The sequence below is a fragment of the Pristiophorus japonicus genome, chromosome 1, assembly GCF_044704955.1.
Source record: "Pristiophorus japonicus isolate sPriJap1 chromosome 1, sPriJap1.hap1, whole genome shotgun sequence".
Taxonomy (NCBI): Eukaryota; Metazoa; Chordata; class Chondrichthyes; family Pristiophoridae; genus Pristiophorus; species Pristiophorus japonicus.
Genome location: NC_091977.1, coordinates 484,496,112 through 484,509,749, shown reverse-complemented (window position 1 = coordinate 484,509,749; position 13,638 = coordinate 484,496,112). Strand labels below are relative to the sequence as shown.

The window sequence follows — 13,638 nt, the reverse complement described above, 5'->3', positions numbered from 1 at the left end:
AAGGTCCAACACAAGAGATTAATGTGCAAAGTTAAAGCACATGGGATTGGGGGTAGTGTGCTGACATGGATTGAGAACTGGTTGTCAGACAGGAAGCAAAGAGTAGGAGTAAACGGGTACTTTTCAGAATGGCAGGCAGTGACTAGTGGGGTGCCGCAAGGTTCTGTGCTGGGGCCCCAGCTGTTTACATTGTACATTAATGATTTAGACGAGGGGATTAAATGCAGTATCTCCAAATTTGCGGATGACACTAAGTTGGGTGGCAGTGTGAGCTGCGAGGAGGATGCTATTAGGCTGCAGAGTGACTTGGATAGGTTAGGTGAGTGGGCAAATGCATGGCAGATGAAGTATAATGTGGATAAATGTGAGGTTATCCACTTTGGTGGTAAAAACAGAGAGACAGACTATTATCTGAATGGTGACAGATTAGGAAAAGGGAAGGTGCAACGAGACCTGGGTGTCATGGTACATCAGTCATTGAAGGTTAGCATGCAGGTACAGCAGGCGGTTAGGAAAGCAAATGGCATGTTGGCCTTCATAGCGAGGGGATTTGAATACAGGGGCAGGGAGGTGTTGCTACAGTTGTACAGGGCCTTGGTGAGGCCACACCTGGAGTATTGTGTACAGTTTTGGTCTCCTAACTTGAGGAAGGACATTCTTGCTATTGAGGGAGTGCAGCGAAGATTCACCAGACTGATTCCCGGGATGGCGGGACTGACCTATCAAGAAAGACTGGATCAACTGGGCTTGTATTCACTGGAGTTCAGAAGAATGAGAGGGGACCTCATGGAAATGTTTAAAATTCTGACGGGTTTAGACAGGTTAGATGCAGGAAGAATGTTCCCAATGTTGGGGAAGTCCAGAACCAGGGGTCACAGTCTGAGGAAAGGGGTAAGCCATTTAGGACCGAGATGAGGAGAAACTTCTTCACCCAGAGAGTGGTGAACCTGTGGAATTCTCTACCACAGAAAGTAGTTGAGGCCAATTCACTAAATATATTCAAAAGGGTGTTAGATGAAGTCCTTACTACTCGGGGGATCAAGGGTTATGGCGAGAAAGCAGGAAGGGGGTACTGAAGTTTCATGTTCAGCCATGAACTCATTGAATGGCGGTGCAGGCTAGAAGGGCTGAATGGCCTGCTCCTGCACCTATTTTCTATGTTTCTATGTTTCTATGGTCCCTTTTGACATACAGTGTAGCAATCACCTGTCGAATGCAGCAATGTGTAACGTGCTGCAAGATGCAGCACATGTCCCCAATTGCTGCTTGAAATGAGCCAGAAGCATAGAAGGCAAGTGCTGCAGGAATCTTCACTTCCACAGGTAGGGCAGTCCTCCTGCCACTTCTTGTCTGTATGACTGCCCTGATTAGCTGGCAGATCTCGGTGATGACCTCCTTTCTAAATCGCAGCCTGTGAATGCTGTCTGTCTCAGTCAGGTATAGGTATGAGTGTTTGTCCCTGTAGGTTCGATCGGGATATGGCTTCCTCCCCATTAATGCCCGAGCGATTTGGTTTCTGCGATGGTGGCATCGTATTATCCGTTGCCTCTGCATGGCATGCATGTAAACCAACCTTACTACATAAGACATAGTAAAATTTGCACCCATAATTATTATTATTAATATTGTTATTCTTGTTATAGTGAAACAGTATTTCTGAAGCACAGCACACACCTTTGCTGGGTGAAGGCCCTAGTAGAACGGACCACACCCTGGTCTGCGCACAAGCGCAACACTAAGCTCTGCCTCTATGGAGACGTGACGCACAGTGATTTATGGCACTAAGATCTTTTGCTGAAATGCATATGTTTGCTGCTGTATTGTCCATCTCTGATGCACAGTTTGGAGTGCATGCAGGCGGGATCGCTCCCTCGGCCGGACAGAAACACATGAGCTCGGCGCTTGTATTCCTTATTCCACCTGCCACCCCCCTTCCCGCCCCCCCCCCCGGGCTTCTTTACAAGCTGAGCTGGGGGGTGGGGGGGGTGAAATCCAAGTGCCGAGCTCCTGTGCTTGTGTCCGACCAAGGGAGCTATCCTGCTGCCGGCCGGCGGGCACTCCTCGGACCTGTGCCTGGAGCCCCGTGAGCAGAGATTCTGTGGTGGGGTGGAGTCGCAATTTGCCTTCTCACATAACATGGAAAAATTAAATTTCTAACATTCTGTGGGAAAAATTAATTTTCCGGGTTATATTCTGAGTTCCCTCTCCAAAAATCATGAATTTATTTTTTAAGTTGTCTTCTTCCCTCACTCCAAAAACTCAGAAATATACTCAGCGCTGATTTCCTTAAGTTAACGTAGGGTTTTTCTGATCGGTATTTAAGGCCACTGTGCGCTGTCCTTTAAAAACCGGTGTTGGCGAAAATCTGTTAATAGCCAAAAAGAGCCAAAAACAGCACGGAAATCAGTTTTCAACCAGACCTGCGCCAAAAAATCTGGTGCTGACAATCGCCGCCGGCATACAAACTTTAAAGTTGCAAAATCAAGATTGCTCCCAAAAGAAATCAGCGGACACCAAAAAAACAGCGCCCAATGGTGGAGAAAATAAAGCCCCTAGTATGTACAGTAAAGGTAAACATATAGGGGGAGAAATTTGCATGGTTAGTGCCTCCGAGGGGCACTAACGGGGCGCAAATGATTTCTTGCCCGGCGGGGTGGGGCCGCTACTGGCTCCCGCGGAAATGCACGGGAGTTAGCGGAGGTGCAAAACCGGTATCGTCCCATTTTCACCCTGTGCTGGAAATTGGGAAGCACCCCATGAGCCTGCTGTAGGCAATGTCGGTGCCAGACTTGTGGGTCCTGAACTGGGCCGCACTCCATTCGCGGGTGAAATTTAAAGGGGAGGTGCACGGCACCATTTTGTCCTGTCGGCCGACTCACTGGACGGCGTTCCGATATTTTTTCGTGGGGTCCGTGCCGCGATGATGCAACCCAACACTCTGCTTCTGTGCCGGGCTGAGACCACGACACTCCGCATCCCCAGTTGCCTAGTGAAGGCCTCCCGCCCCACCGTGGAACTCGCAGCATGACCTCCCTTTTAACGGAAGGGGAGAGTCCTGTGCTCGCGTCAGCGCTACGCGAAGCGCTGCAACATTCGTGTGCTTACTGTCCCCAAGAGGAAGTAGAGCGCAAGACATCGCATTCCACTTCACCTCGGGGGCGGTAACCCCAATTTTGCTGCCAGGGAGAGAGTTCTGCACCGGGCACAGGAAGTCGTGCCTCGCCAAGGTTACCGCCCCCAAACAGGACCATACGCAATTTCGGCCCCCTACTCTTCAAACTGACGTGTATCTACCAGAAGGTCAGAACTACACAAGTAACAAAACTGCTATCTTTATGACACTTATACTAGCCATGAAGGTGCCTTGGAAACTTGGGTCGATTTTGGACATTTTCCAGAATACTGTTGCTAGCAAAATGGTTACAAAATGGAGGGTGTTAACATAAAATGGATCCTTCACTATAACCCGATTGCAACAATATCATTCTACAAAATACCCTGATGAAAATGCTGACTAATTTATATAAACTGAATAAAACTCCTTGGATCAGGCATCCCGTTTTTTTTCTTCATCCAGTGTGAAACTGGCAACAGCATCTCGACTTGTTTACTCTTGCCAGAAGATTGTGGATTTGAGACCTACTCTATGACTTGAATATATAATCTAGCCTGACACACTGCTGCACTACTGAGGGAGTGCTGTGCAGTTGGAGATGAAGTAACCTTGCCGGTCAGGAGGTTACAGCTCTTGGTGAGGCCTCACTGAACAAGTAATACAAGTACAGTTAGTTCCTTGAAGCAATTTAATTGTTAATCATCAGAGCTACTTGACCCTCCAGTAGCAATCGACTTCTGTCATGAGAAATGCCAGCAGGTGGAATCTGGTTATGTTAGGGTGGAACATCTCTCCCAATCAATGAGAGAAGAGATCCCTCCTGTGGGGCAGCAACGTTTTCAAAGTGTTATTCAATGCAAGGACATCGGAGAACCGCCATCTTCAAAGCAATTGTTGGCTTATCAAAATTGCGTTCTGGTGCAATTTCTGGTAGACTGTGGGAATCGGGAGTAAATAGAGAAGTAGTTTACACCGAATTCTTACTTTCCAGGAAGAAACAAAAACCTTCAGGTTGACTTGGCTTCAGCCTGTGAGAGTTGATCATTATCCAGTGATATGCAGCAGTTCACTGAAGTACTGGAAAAAGTCCTGCAGCACCTCTGGGTGGATTTGGTAGAGGTGTTGTCCATCTTCAATAAGTCTTGGGTCAATAATGTTGCTTCACCTCCTCCTCCACGTGCCCATCCCCTCACCCCACCCGTGGCATCATTCCTTATTGGTTGTTTTCCTTAAAGCGCTTTGTAATGAAAACTGCTACCACTGAGCCAAATTTGGCAGCCGGCACATTATAGTCAAAACTCTGGGACTTTCTTCCTAACGGCCCATGGTTTTCCACTATGTATCGCTAGGTGAACCTAATTAGCCTATAGACACTAAAGTCATTTTCCCTAAGGAATTTGTCGAGTCCCTTCCTAATCATTATATCAACAAAATGTATTTCTGGTTTGTTCAGGAATCAACTGAAGATCATTGTCCCAGAGGAAGAATTTATATTCAACTTGAAAGATTCCCAGGATAAGGTGAGCAAAGAAGTTGGAGAGTCAAGAGTGCAGGGGAAGTGATGGGGCCACATCATCACCTCTGATATTTGAATTCCAATGAAGTTCGGACCGATGGAATGGAAGCTCATCATTCTGGCTGCTGTGGAGTCCTGTGTGAAATGCATTTTGTCACTCTGAATGCAATTACTCTTTGGCCTTAAATTACATCTCAAAACTATCCATAATTGGCTCCAAATTTTCATTTAGATACTTGTGTGGGGAATTAAAGCTCACTGGTGATTCTGAGCTTGGAATGAACACACACTGGAGGAAGACTTCTTCTGGTTGCTATCTGTTACTGACAATGTGCATGCGTTAGCTCACTGTTGCCACTTTGACACATTTGGTAGAACTCTGGCCTCTGAGTCAGAAGGCCTAAGGTTCATGCCGCACTCAAGGACTTGAGCACATGATGCAAGCTAACACTCCAGTGCAATTATAAAGGAGTGCTTCATTGGTAGAGGTGTTGTGCTTTAGATCAAATGACATGCCAAGACTCTGTCTGCTGGTTTAGTGGTTGTTCAAGATCCCATAGTACTATTTGAAGAATATCAAAGTGTTGTCCCAGTATCCTGGCCAGCATTCATCTCCCAACCAACATTAGATTAACTGGCCACTTATCTCATTGTTTGTGGATTGTTGCTGCGATGAAATTAGATGCCTACGTAACAATGGTAACGCTTTGGGACATTCTGAGGACAAGATTTTTTTTTAAAGTTATTTCTTTTGTTTGCTATTACCTATACTCCTGAATTCCTAAATTCATTCTTTTAAAAAGAAAGACTTGCATTTATATAATGCCTTTCACAACCACCGGATGTCCCAAAGCATTTTACAGTCAATTAAGTATTTTTTAAAGTGTAGTCACTGTTGTAATGTAGGAAACATGCCAGCCATTTTGCGTACAGCAAGTTCCCACAAACAGCGATGTGATAATGACCAGATAAATGGTTTTTTTTGTGATGTTTTAATACACACTTTAAGACAGTGAGCATAGGAATTCTTCTCAGTATATTAGTCTGAACAGAGAGTGCTTCACCCTAGGGCTAATTTTAACTCTGCCTGACGGAAAAGGGAGGTAACAGCATTAAAACTGGAGAGTGTATGCCGTGCACGCTTCATTCACCCAGTTGAACCATGGGGTGAAGAGTAAGAGGCCCCAAAAAGGTAAGTAAGTATTTTTTATGGGGCCTGGAGATGTAGCTCCTGGATCTTATCTCATTTTCTAAACCTTTTTATCGCATAATACAACTTTGAAATGCCTGGGACATTTCACTACGTTAGAGGTGCTATATAAATACAAGTTGTTGTTACCTGCCTGTCGGTTGGGTTGTTTTCCAAGCTACCTAATGTAATGCCAGGCCGCAGCTGGAGAGCTGCAGCGGGGCGGGGGGGGTCGGACCGCCAGCAGAATTAGGCATCCACCCCTCACACTCTGTTTACTGGCCGACTGCCCGAGTGTTAAAATCTACCCTCCTGTCTAGTCCAATATGAAAGTGCTGCACAACACCCATTGTAAAATCTTCCTGACCATTTCCATGCTTTGCTTTGAGGCATCCAGAATTAACTTAAAATGTGTTTGTTTCATTGAGAATGGCACAACTGTGAGATGACAGCAGCATATCCATAGCTTTCCATTCAGGACAATTTCTGATATATTCCAGAGCACTCACTGGGTCACCCTTGGCTCAGTGGCAGTTCTCTTGAATCAGAAGGTTGAGGATTGGAGCCCCAATCCAGGGACATGAGCACAAATTCTAGGCTGACACCTTAGTGTAGTACTGAGGGAGTGCTGCAGTGTTGGAGGTGCTGGCTTTTGGATGAGAAGTGAAACCAAGGCCCCATCTGCCCTCTCGGCTGGATGCAAAAAATTCCATGGCACTAGTTGAAGAAGAACACGATAGTTCTTCCGGTGCCCTGTCTAACATTTATCTCTCATGGAACATTACCAAAAGCAGACTATCTGGTTATTTATCTCATTTGTTGTTTGTGCGCCATTGCTGTATGCCAATTGGCTGCTGTTTGTCTGCATTATAACAGTGACTACACTTCAAAATATACTTACTTTGCTGTAAAGCCCTATGGGATGTCCTGAGGTTGTGAAAGGTGCAATATAAATGCAAGTTCTTCTTGCCTATTCATCCTATCCAATTGTGTTCTTGTGGTTCACAGATTGTGTGGCTTTGGAAGCTGAACGAAGCCATTCGGCAGCACTTGGATGGCAAGCTGGATTTCCCTTTGTGGGGTGAAGAAGGTGCTGAGAATTCATACAATGTGCCTGCTTATCGTTTTGCTGCCTACACTTTTATCAACAACCCTCGATTTAAGGATGCAGTCTATGAGGGAGACTGGTATCAGGGGAAACTCCACGGCAGGTATGTGTTTATTTGGAGTTTGTTAGCCTTTTCAACTAAGGCCTAACTATAAAGTGCCAACAGAAAAATATGCTCAAAATTGCTTGGAATGTTTGTTGTGGTACAGTGTGTTCTGAGCAAAATTAAACCTTGCTGCCAATTGGCGGACTGATCTATACATGTACAGTGGAAATTTCTTTATATAAGCTCCCATTATATGCCTTGGTATTGAACAGTGCAAAATGGCGGTGGTGAAGTAAGTACAACACACTGCAGGGAGCAGTGAGAGAGGGACAATAATTAGCTATTGGGGCAGTGAGAGAGGAGCGATCTGATTAGCTGCGGCATTGGTATTTCTTATATTATGGTTCTCATATATTTTGCTTTTCAAATCTTTTGCCAGCTTATCACTAACTCAGTAAGCAATCTGAAAAATTTCTTGGTAGTTAATGGAGATTCCATCCTTTCTGTCCTCTTGGTTTGTCCAAGCACCCCGAGGCCACTAATTTAAATATCTTGTCAGGTGCAATGCACTTCAGATCATAACATAGGAAGGAACAGGAGTGGGCACAAGATAAAAGTTCACGGGGTTGGGGTAATATATTAGCATGGATAGAAGATTGGCTAACTAACAGAGAACAGAGAGTCGGGATAAATGGTTCATTCTCTGGTTGGCAACCAGTAACTAGTGGGGTGCCGCAGGGATCAGTGCTGGGACCCCAACTATTTACAATCTATATTAACGACTTGGAAGAAGGCACTGAGTGTAATGTAGCCAAGTTTGCCAATGGTACAAAGATGGGAGGAAAAGCAATGTGTGAGGAGGACACAAAAAATCTGCAAAAGGACATAAACAGGCTAAGTGAGTGGGCAAAAATTTGTCAGATGGAGTATAATGTTGGAAAGTGTGATGTCATGCACTTTCACAGAAAACAATCAAAGAGCAAGTTATTATTTAAATGGAGAAAGATTGCAAAGTGCCGCAGTACTGCGGGACCTGGGGGTACTTGTGCATGAAACAAAAAAGGATAGTATGCAGGTACAGCAAGTGATCAGGAAGGCCAATGGAATCTTGGCCTTTATTGCAAAGGGGATGGATTATAAAAGCAGGGAAGTCTTGCTACAGCTATATAAGGTATTGGTGAGGCCACACCTGGAATACTGCGTGCAATTTTGGTTTCCATATTTATGAAAGGATATACTTGCTTTGGAGGCAGTTCAGAGAAGGTTCACTAGGTTGATTCTGGGAATGAGGGGGTTGACTTATGAGGAAAGGTTGAGTAGGTTGGGCCTCTACTCATTGGAATTCAGAAGAATGAAGAGTGATCTTATCGAAACGTAAAAGATTATGAGGGGGCTTGACAAGGTGGATGCAGAGAGGATGTTTCCACCGATGGGGGAGAATAGAACTAGAGGGCATGATCTTAAAATAAGGGGATGCCCATTTAAAACAGAGATGAGGAGAAATTTCTTCTCTCAGAGGGTTGTAAATCTGTGGAATTCGCTGCCTCAGAGAGCTGTGGAAGCTGGGACATTGAATAAATTTAACAGAAATAGACAGTTTCTTAAACGATAAGGGGATAAGGGTTATGGGGAGCGGGCGGGGAAGTGGAACTGAGTCCATGATCAGATCAGCCATGATCTTATTGAATGGTGGAGCAGGCTCGAGAGGCCGTATGGCCTACTCCTGTTCCTATTTCTTATGTTCTTATGTTCTTATTTAGCCCATCGAGCCTGTTCGCCATTCAATGAGATCATGGCTGATCTGCAACCTAACTCCATATACCTGCCTTTGCCCTATATCTCAATAAATTTGGTTGACAAAAATCTATCAATCTCAGATTTAAAATTAACAATTCATCTATCATCAATTGGTGTTTACGGAAGAGAGTTCTAAAGTTCTATTACTCTTTACATTTAGAAGTGTTTCCTAATTTCACTGCTGAAAGGTCTGACTCTAATATTTGGATTATGCGCCCAACCAGATTCCCCAACCAGCGGAAATAGTTTCTCTCTATCTACCCTATCTGTTCCCCTTAATATCTTGAAAACTTTGTTCAAATCACTCCTTAAACTTCTAAATTTCAGGGAATACAACCCTAGTTTTTTGTAATCCCTCCTTGTATTTTAATCTTTGGAGGCTGTGTAACATTCTGGTAAAATTACGTTGCATTCCCCTCCAAAGCCAATATAGCCTTCCTTCAGTGTGGTTACCAGAATTTCTTGCATTACTCCAGGTGTGGTCTAGCCAGGCCTTTATCAGCTGTAGTATAATTTTTGCCCTTGTTTTCTAGTCCTCTGGATATAAAGGCTACCATTCCATTAGCCTTGTTTTATTATTCTCTGTACCTGTTCATCAAGTTGAGGAATATGTTGAGAACCATCTTAATGGCTTGACTAGGTGAAGTTCAAGTGTTCTCTCTCCTGGTTGGATGAAAAACTGGTTTTTGGAACTGTTTTTAAACCAATGCAGACCAAATGGTTCTTAACTCCAGAACTGACAAGTTTATATTTTATGTTTGCCACAATAGGTTTTATAAATATTGCCATAAAATGCAACAAGAAAGATGTAACACTAAACGTGAACCATTTATTGGTTAGGCCGCAGTTAGAACGTTGTCCCGTTTTGGTTGCCTTACTTGAGGAAGAATATCAATGCCGTGGAGCAGGTGCAGAAGATGAAATGCACTGCCTGAAAGGGTTGTGGAAGCAGATTCAATCGTAACTTCAAAAGGGAATTTGATATATACTTGAAAAGGAAAACAGTCGCAGGGATATAAGGAAAGAGCTGGGGGAGTGGGACTAATTGGATAGGTCTTTCCCAGAGCCGGCACAGCCATGATGGACTCAATGGTGCCTTCTGTGCTGTAAGTTTGAATGAAGAGAATTGTAATATGATAATGACTTATTTCTGTGATCGGCCATTCAGATGAGGAGCTTTCACTCCCAGGGTATGCAAGTTGGTAAATTGTGGGCCCTCGATCCCTGGTGGATGATAACTCGCGAGGTGTGGACTCACGATTTTCTGACCTGCGCTGTTTGCTAATGCTGCTCATCACTGGGTGAGCCTGAATGTGGAATCAGCGCCTTTGTTCCTGATTTGCCACCATCTTGAATTTTCTTGGACCAGGGTTGGCAGTCAGTTAGTAACCAATACTTTCATTGTTTTAGTGGAATCATGAAATGGCCGGATGGACGAAATTATGCTGGGAATTACGAAGGAGGTCAGGAACATGGGTAAGAAAAGCCCTATGTGAAAATAGTCAAATGTAACTTTACCTACACAAGGAAATTTGTCATTTCTTTGAACAAGTGTGAAGGGCTTGGTTGGCGAAGTGAATTAAGATGGCCATTTTACTCTTAAGTGGGGCTAAAATCCAGCTGAGACTGATGGGATGGAGATTCACTCTGTCTGATATCTTTTAAAGGACCTACTTGAAGGTAGTCTGCTCAGTCACAATTCTGTTCCCAGAAGACAGGTTCCTTTAGATATAAAATAAATACCGAATTGACTATTGCACCCGAGGTCAGGGTCAATTCGGTATTCAGAGCGGGCTGTAACCACTGTTCCTAGGATGCCCGCCACGTGGGGTGAGGGAACTCATCTCTCTCTCTTTAGCCACCCATCCTAATAGCTCCTCCTTTGCTTCGGTGTCAATTTTGTCCGATTGCGCTCCTGTGAAGCGCCTTAAGATATTTTTGCTACATTAAAGGTGCTATATAAATGCAAGTTGCTTTTGCTACTTAAGTGACCATGGCAGAATTCAGAGGAGCAGCCTCCACATTGAGTAATTGCCTCCGAATGAGCCGGCCTCAACGCTGATGGGTTTCTGGAGGGGGCGGGAAGAAGTGGGAGTCCGCGGAACAAAGGCAAGTGCTCCCCATTCATGCTGCCATCATCGACGTTATAGTGCCTCTGTCCTGCACCCGCCAAGCATGAAGCTGGATAGTCCTGGAGAGAGAGAACAGCATTGAACCGTGGCTTGGTCAGCATTGCACAGCTTTGAACCGAGGCCTAGCATGGCTACTGATGGCTACCGGTGGATGGGAGCAGGAGGAACACAAGTGATCCCTGGGTAATATTGTGAGTACTACTGATCTATAGGGACACATGTAATTGCTTGTGTTTTATTCCAGCTTTGGTGTATATGTCACTCCTGGAGGGCCAGAGATCTTTGACTGTTACAAGTGTCACTGGAAAAAAGGGAAGATGCATGGCTATGGCATCTGTGAGTAAGTGGATCCAATCCTTAATTCTGCGCAGCACTGAGCTCTCGGGCTTTGAAACTAGAGGGGTCGGTTTGGGTGACTCGGCTCCCACAGATTCATCCTTTCTGTCCTTGATTAACCCATATATTTTAGCCCCAATTATGGATGCTAAAAGATTTCCCACAACTGATGTTAGACTACAGTTGGCCAGCCTTTCCTTATCCACCTTCTTGACCAGAGATCTTACATTGGCTAACTTCTAGTCCACTGGCACAATTGGCATATTGAAGGAGAAATGACAAATTGTAGTCAGTCCCTCTACTATCTCCCGTCCACCCAGTCACTTATCCACCATGAGTTCTGCTCATTGTTTTCAGAACCAATTCCTTTTCTGCATTTATATCCCAACATTGTTCCATTTTGTTTTTTTGTGAAGAAATTTTTCTTGGATATATTGCTCATTGGCTTGGTTCTAATTTTAAGATTTGGAGGAATAATCTTTTGACTTTGTGCTCCCAGCTGACACAGTACACCACCTGGAAAGTAGAATTAGAAAATAACCGCTCGTATCCCTTTGTTCTGGATTCTCAAACTACTCTGTAAATTCACTAGCTGCTGAATCTTATGAGAACTCAGTCCCCTCATCCTAGTTATCTTCATGGTGAGTTGTCACTGGACTCAGTCCAAAGCCGTTCTACCCTTTCCAAAGGTGGAAAACTGAATGCAGTGGGGTAAATTTTCCAGCTGCGCTCACTCAGCGCAGAGCCTCATCTGCTAGAAACACAGATCAGAAAATTGCTCGCCCACAGTTTCGTGAAAAATATGGGCTGCGTGTGCGCATGATTTTCTGATGTATGCTCGTGCTGGTTGAGGTTATGTGCCAGAAGAGCACCAGCAGTAAATTTACCTTTACTGGGGTGTGACCATTTCTCTTAATAGTAATGTTGCACAGGGTTCAGGGAGCTTTATTCTGCATTTACTGAATAGTGGGCGTGCTCAACGCTGACCCTGCCTGCAAAATTGGAATGACTACTATTCCAAAACACTGATTCGGGTCCTGTGCATCTTCACACATGGTCACTTGAAAGTGGATCTCCTAAAATTCCCCTCTGTGGTGTCTTGAATGGCATATTCTTCATCACCTATAACAACTGGTTGTTTGTAAAGGCAATATCTGGAGGGAAATCTAAAATGTTTGGAGTGTCCCCCAGATTGGGGGGCATTTGATTTAATGTTTATTTCGTTACTCAACCAAAAAGAGTCCTGGAGGGAAATCTATCTCTACAGGGTTGCCTGTGACTGAGAGGTATGTATATATGTATCAGAGATACAGAACTAAGGGAAATGTTGGCCGGGTTAAGTCCATAGACCGCAACATACTTGAGATGCACCTCTGTGGAGGCCAAGCCTGAATGAAAGAGATTATTAATTGTTCAGTAAAGTTAAATCTTGCTACATGAATCAGCTTGAATGGGAGGAAAACAAACTTCAAGGCATTGAATGCCGAGGTCCAACGCAGTTTGATGGAAAGGAATTTTGTTTGTCTGCACTTTAAATGTATAGGATTAGTGTGAAATTATAGTTGTAATGTTGTCAGAAGTATTCTAATGTACTGTGCTGTGACACCATCTGATACCTGATTGAATGTAGCCTGCAATGGTCATCGTACTGTCAGATGGTCGAAAGAAAGTGCAACCTGGTAGCCAATCAGACTGGCCATGGCATTTATTTGATTTGATTGTCCTCGCCTCCTATTATGGATTATCACATTCAATGGTAAACCGTGCACCAGGTGCTTCCACTCAACCAATTGTGGAGTTAATAGCTCCAGAGTATTGAGCCATTAAAGATGATGGAGGAGGGAGGTTTTTGGGTTGAGTCTGTAGCAAAGGATAACATTTTAAAATTGGAGCTGGGAGGATGGGGCAAACAATTTGGCAAAATATCCTGCCAGCATACCGATTGGTAACGTTACCAGGTACTTATTAAAAATGTACATTGGTGCCTAATCTGGGACCGCACTGAGCCTTTGATCTTTCCATTACTTCCCAGGAACACTCTGGCGCTGTTCCCCTTCACTCCTTGACTGGATTTGGGTACTTTTAATGGCCCAGAATATTGGAAGGGTTTTCTCTTCCCCCGTCACGCTCTGTCTCCCATTGTCTCATAGAAACATAGAAAATAGGTGCAGGAGTAGGCCATTTGGCCCTTTGAGCCTGCACCACCATTCAATAAGATCATGGCTGATCATTCCCTCAGTACCCTTTTCCTGCTTTCTCTCTATAACCCTTGATCCCCTTAGTCGTAAGGGCCATATCTAAATCCCTCTTGAATATATCCAATGAACTGGCATCAACAACTCTCTGCAGCAGGGAATTCCACAGGTTAACAACTCTCTGAGTAAAGAAGTTTCTCCTCA

The 13,638-nt window shown here is 44.4% G+C and overlaps 1 protein-coding gene across 1 annotated transcript in view; it reads left to right on the top strand.

Moving 5' to 3' along the window:
- Nucleotides 1–13,638, top strand: part of LOC139276970 (ALS2 C-terminal-like protein) — a 212,465-nt gene that overhangs the window by 138,344 nt on the left and 60,483 nt on the right. Inside the window, exons 10-13 of the mRNA XM_070894971.1 lie at nt 4,569–4,635; nt 6,829–7,031; nt 10,182–10,247; nt 11,148–11,243. Of these exons, the coding sequence (XP_070751072.1) occupies nt 4,569–4,635; nt 6,829–7,031; nt 10,182–10,247; nt 11,148–11,243 (432 nt within the window). The remainder of the gene's footprint in view (nt 1–4,568; nt 4,636–6,828; nt 7,032–10,181; nt 10,248–11,147; nt 11,244–13,638) is intronic.